This window comes from Pteronotus mesoamericanus, unplaced genomic scaffold, assembly GCF_021234165.1.
Source record: "Pteronotus mesoamericanus isolate MK-2021 breed Mesoamerican mustached bat unplaced genomic scaffold, CSHL_Meso_final contig_123, whole genome shotgun sequence".
NCBI classification, from domain to species: domain Eukaryota; kingdom Metazoa; phylum Chordata; class Mammalia; order Chiroptera; family Mormoopidae; genus Pteronotus; species Pteronotus mesoamericanus.
In genome coordinates, this window is record NW_026555049.1 from 2,997,350 (window position 1) to 3,014,841 (window position 17,492).

At 41.9% G+C, this 17,492-nt stretch overlaps 2 protein-coding genes across 2 annotated transcripts in view; both read left to right on the plus strand.

The window, feature by feature from the left end:
• The window catches only part of GLB1L3 (galactosidase beta 1 like 3), a 38,429-nt gene extending 34,703 nt beyond the window's left edge, over nt 1-3,726 (plus strand). Inside the window, exons 19-20 of the mRNA XM_054587480.1 lie at nt 3,241-3,357; nt 3,494-3,726. Of these exons, the coding sequence (XP_054443455.1) occupies nt 3,241-3,357; nt 3,494-3,559 (183 nt within the window). The 3' untranslated portion in view covers nt 3,560-3,726. The remainder of the gene's footprint in view (nt 1-3,240; nt 3,358-3,493) is intronic.
• Nucleotides 3,727-14,330: 10,604 nt separating this feature from the next.
• Nucleotides 14,331-17,492, plus strand: part of GLB1L2 (galactosidase beta 1 like 2) — a 41,221-nt gene continuing 38,059 nt past the window's right edge. Inside the window, exon 1 of the mRNA XM_054587490.1 lies at nt 14,331-14,416. Coding sequence (XP_054443465.1) covers nt 14,331-14,416 — 86 coding nt within the window. The remainder of the gene's footprint in view (nt 14,417-17,492) is intronic.

The following is a 17,492-nucleotide window of genomic DNA, read 5'->3' on the forward strand; positions in this document are numbered from 1 at the left end:
AAATTTGTAAGTGTGGATAAAATTCCTTCAAGATCAAAGTACTCTTTAGATTTTCTGGTTCTTTAAAAGTTAGTTTAAATAAAATACATTTTCTAAGATTTTTTCCATTTAACCTAGATTTTCAAATATATTGTATTTAAATTGTTCATTTTTAATGCCTGAAACATCTGTAATAACATTTCTTTTTCCTTAATAAGTCTCAGTAGAACATTATCATTTTATTAATTGTTAAAAAAAAATGAGTGTTTGGCTGTGACTGTTACAATATTATATATTTCTTTCTGTTTAATTTCTGCCATTAACTTTATTATTTTGTTCAACTTTTATTGCAGGAGTTACTTGCTTTGTTCTTATAATTTCTTTAAATATGCAATCAGATAACTGATTTTAATCTTTATTCTTTTAAATAAAGAAAAGGCTGTTTTCATTTATGCATGTATTTGATTGCATCCATAAGCTTATCAAAAATTATTGAGGACATTTTATGGTATCATTTTGTTATCAATTTCTTGTTCAATTGCACTGTGGCCTGAGAACTTTAAAATAAGTTAACATTTGTTTAGTCCAATTTATGGTCAATTTTATAAAGATTCTGATGAATTGTGGAAAGAGGATATATATTCTGCCTGTGTTAGATTAATATTCTACACATGTCAATTAGTTCAATTTTGTTAATCGTCTTCTTTTAAATGTTTTATGTCTTGACTCCTGTTAGCTTTGTTTATTAGTGTTGAAGCACTGTATAAAAACTTACCACTATGGCTGTGAATTTTATTTCTCCTATTATTCCATCAATGTTGCTCATATACTATTTTTGAATCTTTGCTTTTAGTTTCTCTATATTTGATACATACATTCATACATTCATATAAAATTTTATCATCAGGAGATGTTCCTATTTATTGTTAGTAAAGGCTTCTTGTGTTAATGTCAATTTTTTTCTGATATTAATAGGGCTATAGCAACTTTCTTTTATTTAATATTTGCTTATTATATTTTTCATTGTTGTCTTTTATTTTCAATGCCTTTATATTTTAGGTGATTTTATTATACACAACATATAAGTTAAGTTCTTTATTTAAAATCTAGTCCAGTAATTTTTGCCTTTTAACTAGAGTATTTCAGAGACTATAATTTTATATGTTAGACCATTTTGCTATACCCTTTCTGTCTTGTGTTTTTTTCCTCTTTCTTTCCCCCTCTGAGCCTAATTTTGGAAAATTTCTTTTCTTCTTATTATTCAGCTAAGTAATTATCTATAGTCTCTATTTAGCTTTATCTAATCTGCTATTCAAAACATCTGCTAAATTCTTAATTTTTATTATTACATTTTTTAGTTCTATATTTTTATTCTATAACTATAACCATTTTTGTTTGTAAAAATTTTAATTAAACTTATGGAGATGTCAGTGGTTAATAACATTACATAAGTTTAATATGTACAATGTTATAATACATCATCTGTATCCTGTATTGCATGCTCATCCCCCAAATTTTAGTGTTTTTCCATCACCATATATTTGATTCCCTTCGCTCTTCTCTACCTCCCCTTACCCCCTTTCCCCTCTGGCAACAACCGTATTTTTTTTTTGTCAATGAGTTTATTTTTTGTCTTTTTTTGTTTGTTTGCTTATTTGATATTTTCTGTTTTATATTCCACATATGAGTGGAATTATATGATTTTTATTCTTTTCTACCTAACTTACTTTGCTCAGCTTGATGTTCTCCAAATTCATTAACGTTTTTGAAAATGGCAGTATTTCATGTTTTTATGGCTGAGTAGTGTTCTATTCTATTATATATTCACTACATCTTCTTTATCCAGTCATCCATTGAAAGACACTTGGGTTGTTTCCCTGTCTTGGCTACCATGAATAATGCTGCAAACATAAAGGTGCATATATCTTTATGAATAAATGTTTTCAAACTTTTCAGATAGACACCCAGAAGAGGGATTACTAGGTCACATGGTAGCTGTAGTCTTAATTTTGAGGAATCTCTATACCATTTTCCATGGTGGCTGCACCAGTTTATATTCCCGCCAACAGCGCATAAGTATTTCCTTTTCTTCACAATCTCTTCAACACTTGTGACTTCTTGTCTTATTGATAATAAACTATGGCCTCTTATTAAAAAATAGTTTACACTTCTCTGTCAAAGTTCTAAGTCTTATCTTTTATCTCTTTGTATATACCAATTTATTCACAGTTGTTTCAAAGCCTGTGCCTTATAAATCCATTATCTGTATCATCTGTGCATCTACTTTTGTTGTCTCTTGTTCCTCTTTGTTTTTATTATATTGTCTCCCTCACCAACTGCTTAGTTATTTTTTTCACTGAGTGCCAGACTTTATGAAAAGTAATAGAAATAATTCAAGGCCTAAGATGTCAGACAATTAACACCCACTTCTGTAGGTGACTAGGGACCTACTACATTTACAGACTGAAATGATTTGAATCAAGGCTTCCCTCCAATGACTAGACTATTTCTAGTTTACTTTTCTCCTAGGGTGTAGACTCTCAGGTTCCTAACCCAGGCTGTACATTATTTAATAAGGTTCCCTGGTGTCTACTTTTGTTCCTCTAAACTTGTGAGGCTATGAAAGGTCCTGCTCAGTTTTGCAGCTACTTCTTCCTGAATAGGCAGATGTCTGTAGTGGAAGAACTGCTTCAATTTCTCCTTGTCTCTCAGTTTTCTTCTCCTAGACCTTGGTCCTGTAATTCTTCACTGTATTGAAGCAAATTAAAAGCCACGTAGCTTTTATAGCTGCTCTCAGCAGTAGTGTTCATCCGCATTACTTAGTACTTATTTCTGGAAGCAAAAGACCTGCTTTTAAAAAATATGTACTTTTATCTATCATAGGGCAGGAACAATAACAACACTGGCATTAAAAAGTTGGTTCATGTTTTCTCTGTCATCCCTAGACCAGGAACAGGAGGGTAAAACTTCTAGAACATATCCCATTGTAAACTCACTTTCACTTTCAGTGCCATGAAGCATCTGCCTTAGTTTGAACTGTATGTTTTCCATCACCATTTAGTCCCCTTATACCCTCCAAAACACCACTGTTGTCCATGTCTATGAGTCCTTTTTGCTCAATCCCCCCTCCCCAGCCCCCACTTAGTTGTCACCCTGGTCTCTCTGAGATTGTTTCTATTTGTTCTCACTCCACAAGTGCCTTAAATTTAACGTTCCCAGTGTGAATCTGTTTCCATGTCTCAAGTCTCCATCCTTTTCCAGAACTGGAGCTATGGGTTTGTGTTCATCAATGGACGTAACCTTGGGCGATATTGGCATATTGGACCACAGCAAACGCTTTACCTTCCTGGTGCCTGGCTTCAGCCAGAAGACAATGAGGTGAGTCACCCCCACCCCTTTCTCTATGTGTCATAAATACTCAGATCTGCCTTCACCCTCAGAATACAAATTGTAGTGTTTATCTCATCCTCTATTGAATAGGCTTTCTTACGTTAGATTTTCTTTTTCTTCCTAGATCATCCTGTTTGAAAGAAGCAAGAGCGGTTCATACATCCAAACTACAGATAAACCGAAGCTTTAACCCTAGGCCATACCATTTTTTGTTATGGATTGTTGGAATCCATCTACAAGCAGTTTCCAGGAGGAGGACTTACGGCTAGAATATCAAACACACGGTTGTCTACAGTAGCAAATACGTGAAAATAACATTGAATAGGGAAATTGTTATAAATGTTGTAGTACATCCATATGATGTCTACTTTTAAGACTTTAAAAAGTCTTCAAATCTTCAGTGACTGATTTACCTGAAGCTTAATCTTTAGCATGATCTTATTCTCTAATTAATGTGCCTATAGACAGATAAGAATACAATAAAACCATGTTTAATTTCTGCTTTTTAATACTTAGTTGAGAGAAAGTGAAGGGTCTCTGGTGCAAGAGAAAGTAAGAATTACTGCTCTCTCCATGCCAGGGTGTGGTATATGCTGACTGGCAAGCTCCTGGGCTGTGTGTGTGTGTGTGTGTGTGTGTGTGTGTGTGTGTGTGTGTGTGAGAGAGAGAGAGAGAGAGAGAGAGAGAGAGAGAGAGAGAGAGAGGAGAAACACTGAGGAGAGTGAACGATGTCTCCAGGCATTTCCCTGTAGCCTGAGTGTCTCCAAGGTGACCTGGTGCATCACATCCAATCAGAAAAGGAATGGAAATCTGGTTGTTTGGTTCTGTGCAAAAGCAAAGCCTGACACTGAGCACTCTGTGCCTTCCTACTCCTCGGCCATCTGGGTATCATCAAAGCTCTTACTGCTCATGGGCAGATGTCAGTGAGATGAGACGCACAGACATGAATAACCAACCGAACCAGGTTTTTCAAATGACAGCTTTGAAAACTAATCACATTCTTATAATCAAAATATAGCATTGGGTTGAAATTCACGCCAATACACTATAACAAAATGCTATGACCTTGTTAAAAATAGTGCCTAAAAGCTTCCAGAAATGTAACAAATAATCTGGTTGTCCAAAGGGAAAAAGAAAACTCCCTGTTTGGGATGAGGATGAAGTCAGATTATCTTCTCTCCCCTAATCTGAATGGCTGGTTTACTAGACGAGAATTCTATCGTGTATTTTACACAATTCCTGCATACAACTTTATTCTCCAGGGCTCTAGATTCCAGCCCATGAAATCTATGGGCAAACTATACACTAATAGAGAAAACCAGAGGTAATAATCATGAAGATCATGGAAATGTATTGTAGTTTAGATGCAATAGATATGTCATTTGCAAACTTAACCATCATGCAAGTATCAATTTTGTAAATGGAAAAACCAAAGTTTAAAGAGGTATTTGAATATATGTCTCCCTCTTCATTTGTTATCATACCTCAGCTCCATACCCATTTCAATCTTTCCTGAATGTAAATACAAGCCTACTGTCCAGAATATATCTTACTAGTGTGCTTAGAGAAAAATGCTCATAGCTTAGAATCCCTTACCCAGTAAAAGTGCCTTTCAAGGAAAAGAAAACAAAATACAAATAAAAGACCAAGAGATTTTATCATCAAAACATCCCGTTGGAGGAAGGAAATTCTGAAGCAGCCTTTCTCAGCTGGGTTCCATAAAAGAATTTGATCTTACCAAAAATGGTTTCAGGGAATAGTTTTTTAAATTTATTTTTATTTTTAAATATATTTTATTGATTTTGCTATTACAGTTATCCCGATTTTCCCCCTTTGTCCCCCTCTACCTGGCACTCCCATTTTTTTGGCTACTTCATTTCCTATACTATTCTTAACACGGCCCTCTCTATTCTGTACCTACCAGTTTGTAATTCTCAATCCCTGCACCTTTTCCCCTATTCTCCCTCTTCCCCCTCCCAGCTGATAACCCTTCAAGTGATCTCCATACCTACGATTCTGTTCCTGTTCTGCTTAGATGCTTAGTTTGTTTTTTAGATTCAGTTGATAGTTATGCATTTATTGCCATTTTAATGTTCACAGTTTTGATCTTTTTCTTATATAATTCCCTTTAACGTTTCAGATAATAATGGCTTGGTGATGAGGAGTTCATCACTTTTTACCCTGTCTGGGAAGCTCTTTATCTGCCCTTCCATCCTAAGTGATAGCTTTGCTGGAAAGAGTAATCTTGACTGTAGGTCCTTGCTTTTCATTACTTTGAATACTTCTTGCCAGTTTCTTCTAACCTGCAAAGTATCTTTTGAAAATTCGGCTGACAATCTTACGGGAACTCCTTTGTAGGTAACCCTCTGCTTTTCTCTGGCTGCTTTAAGACTCTCTCTTTATCTTTCACCTTTGGCATTTGAATTATGATATGTCTTGGTGTGGGCCTCTTTGGGCCCAACTTGTTTAAAACTCTCTGTGCTTCTTGGACTTGTATGTCTATTTCCTTCACCAAATTAGGAAAGTTTTCTTTCATTTTTTTTCAAATAAGTTTTCAGTTTATTGCTCTTCCTCTTCTCCTTCTGGCATCCATATGATTTGGAAGTTGGAATGTTCAGCGATGTCCCAGAGGCTCCTTATTCTACTCTCATTAAAAAAATTTTTTTTCTTCTTGCTGTTCTGGTTGAATGCTTATTTCTTCCTTATGTTCCAAATCATTGATTTGAATCTCGGCTTCATCCCAATCATTGTTGTTTACCTGTAGATTTTTCTTTATTTCACTTAATGCAACCTTCATTTCTGCCTGGGTCTATTTTAGGCTGTTGCAGTACCCAATGATTTCTTTGAGAATCCTGATCACCAGTGTTTTGAACTCTGCATCTGGTAGGTTGCTTATCTCCATTTCATTTAGTTCTTTATCTGGAGTTTTGTTCTGTTCTTCCATTGGGCCATATTTCTTTGCCTCCTCTATTTGGGAGCCTCCCTGTGTTTTGTTTCTGTGTATTAGGTAGAGCTGCTTTGACTCCCTGTCTTAGTAGCATGGCCTATTGTAGAAAACGCCCCCATCTGGATGAATGTGATTTTTAAAAATTCTTGGTTGTCAGACTTCCATAGAGCTTGATTTGCTGATGATTCTGGGTGATGTTTGTTTTGTAGTTAGTTGTAATTTTTGCTGTAGCTGTGCGCAGAGGAGAAGCATATTTACCTATGCCTCCACCTTGGCCTGAAGTCTCTTAATCTGCCCACAGCCAGGTGGGTGGTCTGCGTGGCGGCCCCTCGAATGCAAAGGGTTAGTTTGTTATAGGATTGTTCTAGCTGCACATTAGAGGAGTTGATTCATTACAGACCATGGGTGCCTAAAGGCATTACAACTTAATCTCTCAGGAAACCCCAGTTGAGAAAAGATGTTCTAAAGAATGTGCTGTCAGTAAAACTTGAGACAACTGTAATAGAATAAACATGATTTATCAATTAAAAAAAAAAAAAAAAGAATGTGCTGTCAGTGGAAAGAAAATGACCCCAGAGGGAAGGTCTGAGATTGAAGAAAGAACGTGAAGCAAAGAAAGGATGCTGACAAGTATGCGAGTACATTAAAGATTAATTCAATAAACATAAACTAATAGCCACTTTGAGGTTAAAGTCGCTATAAAGTTGTTAGATGAAAGGAAAATGTCATTTAAGGCTGGAGGGATGTGACAGCAAAAAAAGTGACCTGAGCCTCCTGTAAAGCTCAGGTGTGAATTTTAGGCTGTTGAATGTGCATGTTGATAAACTTAGCTTGACTGTTAAAAGAATGTACATAAATGCTTGCAACTTTGAAAAGGAGATAAATAGAATTTTTAAAAATCACACAAAACCTCTAATAAAGGGTAAAAGAGAGTAGAAGATAAAGATGTAGAAAAATGGGTACATATAGGTAACACATATTAAGATAGTACAAAAAAATACAAATATATCAGCAACCACAGTAAATTTTGTAAATGGACTAAACCCTCTAATTAAAAAGTAAAAGTGGTTAGACACAATTAAAAACACCTAAATATAGGTTTTATAAGAGATACATTTGTAAGAGAGATGTATCCTTTAACAGAAGAACACAAAATGATTGAAGGAGAAAAACTACACCATGCAATTCTTACCAAAGAAAGCAGGGGTCACCATATTAATATCAGGCAAGTACACTGAACAACAAAAGGTGTTACTAGATATGGAGGGTTAGTAGGACTGATAAAAATTCAATTCTTGTGAAAGGTGCAATAGCTCTAGAGTTGTATGTTCCTAAAAATTTAGCCTCAAAATATATAAAGCAAATATGTTTTGTTCTATACATAGAAAAAAGACTAATAGAAGTGCTTTACACTTGAGAAGCATTTGAAATTAAGATAATAGTTCATATACTATAAAATTCACACTTTAAAATTTACAGCTCAATGATTTTTAGTATAGTATAGTCACAAGGCGTATAACCCTCACCACCATCTAAGTCCAGGATGCTTTTGTAGTTCAAAAAAACCCACCTTATGCCCATTGAAAGTCACGGCCCGTGACCCCTCCCCCAGCCACTGGCAACCTACAATCTACTATCCAACGCTGTGGATTCACTGTTCTGAACATTTCATATACATGGTGTTATGTAACAGGTGGCCCTTTGCTACTGGCTTCTTTCTCTTAGCATAATGTTTATAAGACTCATCTGCGCTATATAGCATGTATCAGTACTTCATTCCTTTTTATGGCTGAATAATACACATGTTTGTTTATCCATTCATCTATTGATGAACATTTGAGCTATTTTCACTTTTTGGCTGTTGTGAATAATTGATGCTATAGACATTTATGTTCAAGTTTTTGTGTGGACATATCTTTTCATTTGTCTTGGGTATATACCCAGGAGCAGAATTGCTGGGACATAAGGTAACTTAATTGTTTTTGTACATTACATTCATAGTTTTCATAATAATCATTTCTTTATTTTACTTGAACTTATCAATAAAATTTTAATGTTTGCTTCATGTCACATCTCAAATGCATACCTACATTTGAAAGTGAATATTCAAATATTAAGAACAAATTCAAACGACAAGCCCCAGTCTCCTTTATGACAGAGTTACAGGGTTTGTATTTGGAATAAACCTAAGCAGTCGCTCTGTCACTGAGAACGCAGTGCTGCCTCAAGGGATCCCATCCGCTCACGCCTGAAGTCTGTCCTTCCTCGGTCCCCGGACCCCACCCACTTCACCTAGTCAACAGTCAAAACTATAGTCAAGGATATTGCTCTGGAAACTCTCCAAAGTCTCTACTACCTCACTCGTTTTCACTTTTTGTCACGATCAGTATTGGCATACAAGCATAGTTTCTCCCATCTCAACGAAAAATGAAAATAGAACACTACCCTTGACTCAGAGTCAAGAGCCACCAGCTGCCATCTCACTTATTTATTCCCCTTTCCAGCAAATGCCCTTGAATGAGCTCTCTGTACTCACTCCTAGGTTCCCCTTCACCCTTTCAAAGCCTTCCAGTCAGCTTCCCCAATCCTGTCCCCGACTCCACCCAAGTCGCAAGCGCCCTAGTCACCTAAAACCTTCGTCTACTGAATCCAGTGGTCTGTCCTCAGTCTTTCCTTAACCTGTCAGCATATAATGCTTCTCATCACTCCCTCCTCAGTTGCTTTTCCCCGTTGGCGTTCAGGATGCTATCCTTCCTGAGTTTTTGTCCTGCCTCCTGGCTGCTCTTTCTTATCTGTATTTGCTGATTCCCCCTCTTCTCCCAAGATTGGGTGCTCTAGGGCTCATCCTTGGTTCTCCTCCATCCACACATCATTGGTGTGGACAATCTCACCCAGGATTATGCCTTTAGATACCATCTCTGTGTCAACTCCTACATTTACATCTCCATCCCAGCCCTCTCCCCTGAACTGCAGGCTTGTAGATTTAACAGCTTACACGATATCTCTACTTGGAAGTCTCAATGATATCTCAAACCCCGTCAGCCCACTCTGAGCTTCTGATATTCCCCTATGAACCTGTTCCCCACAGCCTTCATCTCAGATAAGGGCAGCTCCAGTTCTTTCAGTTTCTCGGGCCCCGCATGTTGAAGTCATTCTTCAGTCCTCTTTATTTCTCCTACCCTGCAAACAATTCAGGAATCACAACAATCCTTGTCTTTGCTACCAAAGTATTTCTAGAAATCCACACGTCTCACGCCCTCCACTGTAGCCGCCCTGGTTTGAGACATCGTCTCTCATGGTCTCACATGGATGACCGCAGCAGCCTCCTAGCCGCTCCACTTTCTTCCACTCTTGCCTGCTCCTGGGGATTCTCAGCACAGAACCCCGAGCGATCTTTAAAGCAAAATTGACATCATGTCATAGCCTGTGATGGCTCCACATTTCATGCAGGTCAAAACCCCTCTGAAAGGTCCTACATGATGAGGCCCCTGCATTTCTCTGACCCCACCTCCTGTAGTCCTTGCCCTCCCCTCTCTTCCCATGTGGACGGACCTCCTTGCGGTTCCTGGAACCCAGTGTCATGCCGCAGCCTGAGCGCCTTTGCACTAGAGGTTCTCTCTGCACGAGGAGCCCTTCCCCAGAGGTTGGTGTGCCTGGCTAAGTCCCGCCTCTTCCAGGTCTGTGTTCAATTAGCATTCAGTAAGACCTCTCCAGTTCATGCCCCTTCCCACCACACTCCTGTCTGCCTTCCTTTACCTACTTTCTTTTCCTATGGAATTTATTATCTTTGAACGTACTCTACAACTTATGCATTCATTTGTTCATTTTTGTTGTCTTTCTTCTGCAGCTAGAATATAAGTTTCAAAGGGATGTATCCAAGTACCTAGAATAGTGTTTAACATATAGCTGTCATTAAACATTTGCTGATTCCTTCTTAATAGATAAAATGCTGTTGAATTAGATCTCTGGCTTTTTAGCTTTCCAATGGTTGAGGATAAAAAATGATATTTTTAGGCTACCAAGGCCGACTATGACATTCGGTACACCTTCCCCAGTGTACATAGGCCCCTTTCCGTCCCACTGACACATCTTTGGGGGTGAGAAAACTTGCCTACTGATAAGGAGAAAACTCTGACATGTCCTAAATTCATTTACAGGGGGCCAGAAAGTAGATAGAAGAGACAAGAGAGGTTAATCAATTGACAACTGCAGGGCAAAACCAACAAAAGATTGTTTGCGTACATTAGTGCATGCTGGAACCTTGCATTAATATCCAGATGACTATGTTCATTGTTGATGTAAGAAATGTCTACACCTGTGGAGAATTTTTACAAGAGTTTATCTGAGCCAAACTGATGACATATGCCAGGGAGCAAGATCTCAAATGCTCCAGAGAATAACAGTTTTGCAGCTTTAAAAAAAAAATTGTGAATTATAATTGACATTCAATATTATTGTATACAGTCATACCTTGGTACCCATTGACTTCAGTACTTGTCAAGCCCTGTACTCGTCGCATTTTGACAAGAAAAAAATGTTTCGGCACTGGGCACTTGTTCAGAACTCATCACACTTGCTAAAACTTGTATGGGTCATGGCCCCACCCAGCAAGAGAAAACATTTCTTCATTTGTCACTTGCTCATCAATTTCGGCACTCTTCACGAGTTCTGGAATGGGTTAACCAGTACCGAGGCACCACTGTATTTGTTCTGGTTCTGTGAAAAAGGTCATTGGTGTTTTGACAGGGGTTGCATTAAATCTATAGATGGACACTTTAAGCTTCTTTTACACATTTGAAATTAAGGAGGGGATGCAAGGGCGATTACATGAGGTGCAAGAAAGCAAGGCGAGGAGTAGATTCCAGGACAGTTAATAAGACTCTGTGCTCTCTTGAGGGTGGTTACGGCTTATTTCAAAGAGGTGGTAACCTAGATGCACCGAAACCATGGACAGGTCTTGCTTACGGCAAAGATAATCCTTTTACTACAAAGCTATGTGCCTGGGGTGTGACCTGGCCAGTTGGGAATTTATGATCAGATCACCCTGCAAGGTTACTTTCCATAGAACTCCTTTTTTCGTCCCCAGAGCCCTGCTGCTGGTGTTTCATGTTGTAGTCCCAGCACCTGTTTTTTGTTGTTGTTTTTCTTGCTAGCAATGGCCTAAAAAACCGTTGTTGTTTTTTAAAGCTTTTGGCCATGAAAGGTTTTTTTTGTTGTTGTTGTTGTTTTGTTTTTTTGTTCATACTACCTATCTTAACATGTATCTGTTTTCCTTCTTCTTTTTCCAAGATCAAATCTTTCCAGAACTTCCTACATTTTTGTCATGGGTTGAGATTGCCCTCCGTTATTCTTAATTTCTTTGCTCAAGACTCTTTAACAATGTCACATCATAACTGGCCTCCTCTTGTAACCCTGAGGAAAGGGGCAGGAGAGCGTGAGCAGAGAGGGCTGGCCCAGCGTCTGTTCATACGGACATGGAAGGAAGAGGTTGCTATACCATGGTCCAGGGGCCCGAATGACTATACTATCACAGAAGCCACATTCTGCATCTTGTCCTCATGACTTAAAGAGAAATTTTATCAAATGTTTCCTAAAATTCAGATATACTACATATAAGGCATTAGCACAGTGCACTAAAAAAATGAGATATGTGAGTGAATGAATAACTGATCTATAAATCTATTTGGTACCTACAAAAAAATAAAAAGTAAAACAGCCAACGAGGTTAGTTGGATAGCGTTATTTTTCTTGCGTGTGTCCACTGAACTGATTCTGAATGACTGCAGCTTTTTCTCTGCCCTGTGCTTCTTGGTGTACATTTCTATTCCCCAGGGCTTAGGGGGTGCACGGACTCCCAGGAAAGGCACCCTGCTCTCTGGGCCTGTTGGAGCGCTGACTTCCTGCGGCGGGCTGACGACAACAACATGGCTTCATTTTCTTTAAAGGGCATTTCTTTTCTTTTTCTATACCAGAACCCTGAGAGCAGAAAGGTGGCCTGGGAAGGCGACTCCCGTGTATCCGGATTCCTTCCCATCCACACACCTTGCCAGGTCTCTTTGTGTATATCCCCATCAGGCCAGTTTTTAAACTGTGGCTTCTGTTCCCAGGGACTTGAGTATTTCGTTTTCTGCTTTGGGTTAAGATCATTAAACATTCTGGAAAGGAGTAGCTCAAGAGTATCTTGCTAATATTATAAAAACTGAAAGTCTAGGGTCCTCAGCAAAAGTCATCTCAGATTAATGCAATCTTTGTAGCATTCTCCTTGGCATCAAGCCCAGACAAAGTAAAACTGTCCATAAACAGCAAGTAGGGTGTGTCTATAGTTCTGCACTTCCCAGAAAGTTAAGGGGTAATCATTATTTTTGAAGCACTTATTTACATTTTTCTCACATAAATAAAAACAAAGGCCACAAGAATGGACTAAGCACGTCACGGTTTTGTAGATCACGTTACCACGTTTTTACAAATGCTTAAACAATGTTGAGAGGCCGTTCCTGTTTCAATAACTTAAGGATGCCCTGATGTTTAATCAACTGCACCGCTGACTCGCCAGCAGAGAGGGTGAAGGTGGGGTGTGTGTCTGGGATGGGCATCCACAGGTAGAAAGAGGGTCAGCCATTGACATTTGTTCCATATGTCTCATGCGCTAAACTTTATCCAAATTATACCAAAATATTTTCATCATAGTCTTAACAACTATCAAGCAATTATATGTTTTAAAAAATAAAGAAAAGGCACCAATGATCTTGGAGAATGTGTTCAGCAGGAGCTACGGCTCCTCAGCGCAGGTCCCGCGGAGCGGCTCCGGCCGGCCCGGCCCGGCCCAGCCCGGCAGTCGGAACTGGCTGTGCAAGGCCCCTCCTGTCCTCCCTCTTTCACTGCGGCAGACCCCCCACCCTCAACCCCTGTTCATTTCTTTCTTTCTTTCTTTTTTTTTTTTTTTTACCTCTCCTTGGTTTAACTTTTGCTACTTGACTAAGTATTTGCTTACTGCTAGAAAAAGGACCTTTCACACTAAATTGTATTTTTGTTCTGAGAAGCAAAATCCTATTTTCTTACTATCAGCTTTACAAGTTCAAAACTGCGTACAAGTGTAGGAAATGATTTTAAAACATGCAATGGGATCTTTTCTAGAAACCCTGATGCTCTGAAAACACATTAGCCTCCCTAGAAAATGTTTTACATTTTCTTTCAGTAATACCTGAATTTTGTTCTTGGGATGTTGGGTTTGTGATAAAGCCTAAGTTTTGTCCAAATATTACACAATGTCCTTTGTGACATAATTCTATTTAGAATAAGATAATTTCATTCGTCTTTTTTTCTAAAATGTGAGGGTTTTGTCTGAATTTTTTTTTTATCTGAATAAAAACTTAAACGTGCTGGGAGTTAGGACGAGGAAATGATTTGTGGAAATCAAAGATGCCCACCCCACCGTTAGGCCCGCATTCCCATCCCCATGATAATTCAATGAATCACACTCAGCCATTAAATACGTCTGAAGGAAATTTTACAATGTTCTCTTTCACATCATAAGTCACTATTTCAAAACTATTTCTCTTCACGCTCGGAACTGTTTTAAGAGCTTGCGCTGGCTTTGCAGACGCCTTTGATACGCCTGCTAACGCAGCGCGGTGCGGGTGACTTGACCTCCGCGCTCATTCAACCCGTGTTCAAGGACTGGGCACCCCGCGCTCGGTACTTCTACACCTACACGTGTTTGCATATTACGTGCAGGAAACCAGCTTCTGAAACTTTGCGTGCCTCCCAGACCACGGGAAAGCAGGCAGGAGAAGCCCGGGAACACGTCGCGGAGCTGCGAATCCACCGCCCGCCGTCCTCACGAAGGCCCCGCCCCTGCTCCGCCCGGCCTGCGGTGCGGGGGCGGGGCCGCGGGCCAACGCCCGGTAGCCCGAGCGACCAGGGAGCGGGGCCGCGCCCCGCGCCGAGCCCGCGGCGCGCGGAGGAGTGCTGGCTGGAGCGGGAGCCTGGACTGTGCGCGCTGCGCGAACGCGCGATGACCACGTGGAGTGTCCCGCGGAGGCCCTGCCGCGCGTTCGGACTCCTGCTGCTGGTGATCGTGAGTTTCCTGGTGCTCCGCAGGTGAGGGAATCCCTCCCGGCTGCAGACAGCCCGACCCTCCGCACCTCGAGTTCTTGGCTCCCTTCCAACCGGAGGGAGGCAGCCCTCGGAGTTCGCGTGGCCGCAACCCGCGAATCCCGAGTTCCCACCGGGCACAGGCTGCCAGCCGCTTCTTTTTTTTGCGCTCCCCAACGTCCCGGCGTCGCGCTGCGACTCCAGGAACTCAGGTTCTGCCTCGAGATCCAGGCCTGTGGGTGACGCTAGGCGCTGCCCTCCTGGTCCCCAGGTGTCTGTGCCCGAGAGCTTCCCCACGCCTTCTCCGCGTCCGTGAGGCCGAGCTCTCCTTTTCTCGTGGATACTCCCAGCCCCCTGGGAAAGTCAGCAAAAGTAGCCTTCAGATCCCTCCCCGACGTCCCATCACTGCCCATCACTGCCCCCGCTCCAGTTCTCCTTGGGGACGCCCTCCTGCTGTTCTCCCAGGTCCCTACGTTGCCTACCGACCCCCCTGGGAGGCTTCTCTAGTCAGCAGGGGCCAGAGCTCCGGTGCTTTCAGCTCTGGCCGGTTTAGCCTGCCCAGGCCGGTCTTGGGAACGCTGCCCCACGGGGCCTCCGAGATCTTCGGCCCTGGGTTGATGGGCCCCGTTCTAGGACTGGTCTTCACTTTTCGCCTTCCCACCAGTCACCGGTCCCCAGCTCCCCTCACAAAATGTCTGTGGCAAGTGATTGCGTCTAGCGATAGAGTGCTTAATCCACGGCCTGTGCAGGGGCCCCGGCCCAGAATTTTTCTAATCTGTGCCTGTTTGTAGGATTCCACAGCCCTGACCATGTCTTTCAGGCAGATGCTGGGCACTTTCCATATTCAAAACTTCCAGTGTCGCTGGAAAAGCAGGCCATCAGTAACAAATGCTTTGGCTCTGAAAGTTAGTGTGAAGAGGCTGCAGGCTGAGCCATTGGAACTGGGGGCAGGTGCACTACCCCTCTGCCTGATCCTTTCTTCTTCCTTATCACTCTTCTCAGTTTCTCTGAATTTCCTCTGGGAGACAGAGGGAAATTTTTGATGGCTTCGGAATGTTTTTGGCTGCCACAGCAACACATCCAGAAACTCTTTCCATTTATATTTTTTCGAGACCTAACATGTCTTCTTTGTTTCGGAGACGGTAAGGATGGCCTACTGTCTGGGAAAAGAAGTTGGTGCTCTTCTCAGTCTGGAGCACAGAAAACTTAAGAACCATTGTTTCCCCAGTTGTTATTAAGGCTTTTTCTTTTCTTCCTGTCCCCCATCTTGTCCGTGATGTGTAATCCTTTCCCCTTTGAAGACTGCTCCTGGATCTTGTAGATGATCAGCCCTCTGGGAGCAAGGCTGATGCAAACCCCGGAAGAACTGCTCAGGGCAGAGGCAGCGGGAGCCTCTGGCACACAGGGTTTCAGGGAGACCCCACCCTGAGAGGAAGACCAGAGGTGTTCAGTAGCATGTGATTCGCCAGTTGTTAGAGGTCAGGGATATAGCAGTCCATGCGGGGGACCCAGACAGGCCATGAGAGGGCCAGCACTGAGGGGCTGGAGATGGGCCAGGTAAGTGCACCCTGACAGTCCGCCGGAAAAAGTCCCGGAAGGGGGCTGGCGCGTGTTGGTGTCTGGTGGGACAGAAGATGGGATGTCAGGCATCGGAGTGGCGGTGAAGAAGCCTGAGCTTCTCGCAGGCGAATGGACCGTGCTCCCACCTGGGTGGGTGACCGCGGCAGGGGTCCGGTGGGAGCTCCTGGGATGGCCGGGGGATGGCACTGGAGAAAGAATAGGTGTGGCTCAAAGCGTGGAATAGCTTAAAGTGCTTAGGACAGTCATTGTTTTTCCTGCTGCCTCTTCTTTCCCAGCAGGTAAGACAGAGGCCAGAGAAGCTTGGAACCAAGTTCAGGCCATTTCTTAAGGGCCTTCAGAATATGTGTCTTTGGGCATCTTTTTGATCAGGTCACCCTCATGGGCACTTTCTGCCCAATTCTTCCTGTCTGGCGTGGGCTGGACACCACGGATTATCTCTGGAGGCCAGAGAAGAGCATGCTCATTGTCACGGCCTTTTCCTGCTTTAACTCTCTGAAGGGGTCACTAACTGCGTAGGAGGTGGGGGCCTCCCCCAGCGGTTGTTGGGAGTGCGGTTGTGGCCAGGGTACAGAGGTCACGGGGTATAGGGTCCCTCAGGGCCTGGCTCTCAGCCGGCAGCTGGGGCAGCGTTGTGAGCTGAGCAGTGGGGATGAGCCCTTTACCTGAGCCTCCGAAGGCAGGCATTTGGGGGCGAGGGGAGAGGGGAGAGGACTGTTTGGCTGCAGCTTTTCATGTTTTCTTCTGTGAATTTTATCTTGTGCTGGTTCACGGTCAATCAGAGCTGTTTGATTACATCGTGTGCAAGAAATAGAAGAACCAAGATGACTTTGAGGAGGATTTCAATGTTCAGTTTGTTAGCTTGAACAATAGTCTTTGAAAAAAAAAAACTTATTGTAGTGTAATTGTTATGTGATAAGCTGCACTTTTAACACATAAGGCTTGTTAAGTTTTGACATATAGGTCCACTTATGAAATCACCACCATAATTAAGATAGCGCGTCTCCATGAGCCCCAGAGATTTCCCTGTACGGCCTTGCACCCCTCTCCTATGCCTCTGTCCCCTCGGCCCCGAGCTCACTGATCTGTTGCTTTCCACCACCGTATGTTGGTTTGAATTTCTTAGTGATTTATAGAACTGTAGTCCTGAAGTATGTGCTCTGTTTGGTCAGGCGTCTTTCACTCAGCGTATCACTTTGAGGTCCGTGATGCGTGTATTGATGAGAACTGTCTCTGAGTCGCGTACCTTTCATTCTCTTTCCTCCTCCTGCCCCACAAGAATGCCTGCTTGATAGAATCAAGGCACAGTTCCCACTTTTGGTTTTTTTCTTAATAAAAATGCATCACTGAGCAATAATTGAATTAATTCTGCTTCTCTCATACCTGAGATTTTAGCTGGCAGAGGTCAGGGGAGAGGAAAGCAAGGCCAGGGGAGAGGAAAGCAGCCCCGTGGGCAGCCTGCTCCATGCCCCTCAAGGACAAGTTCATGTCTTCACGCAGTTAT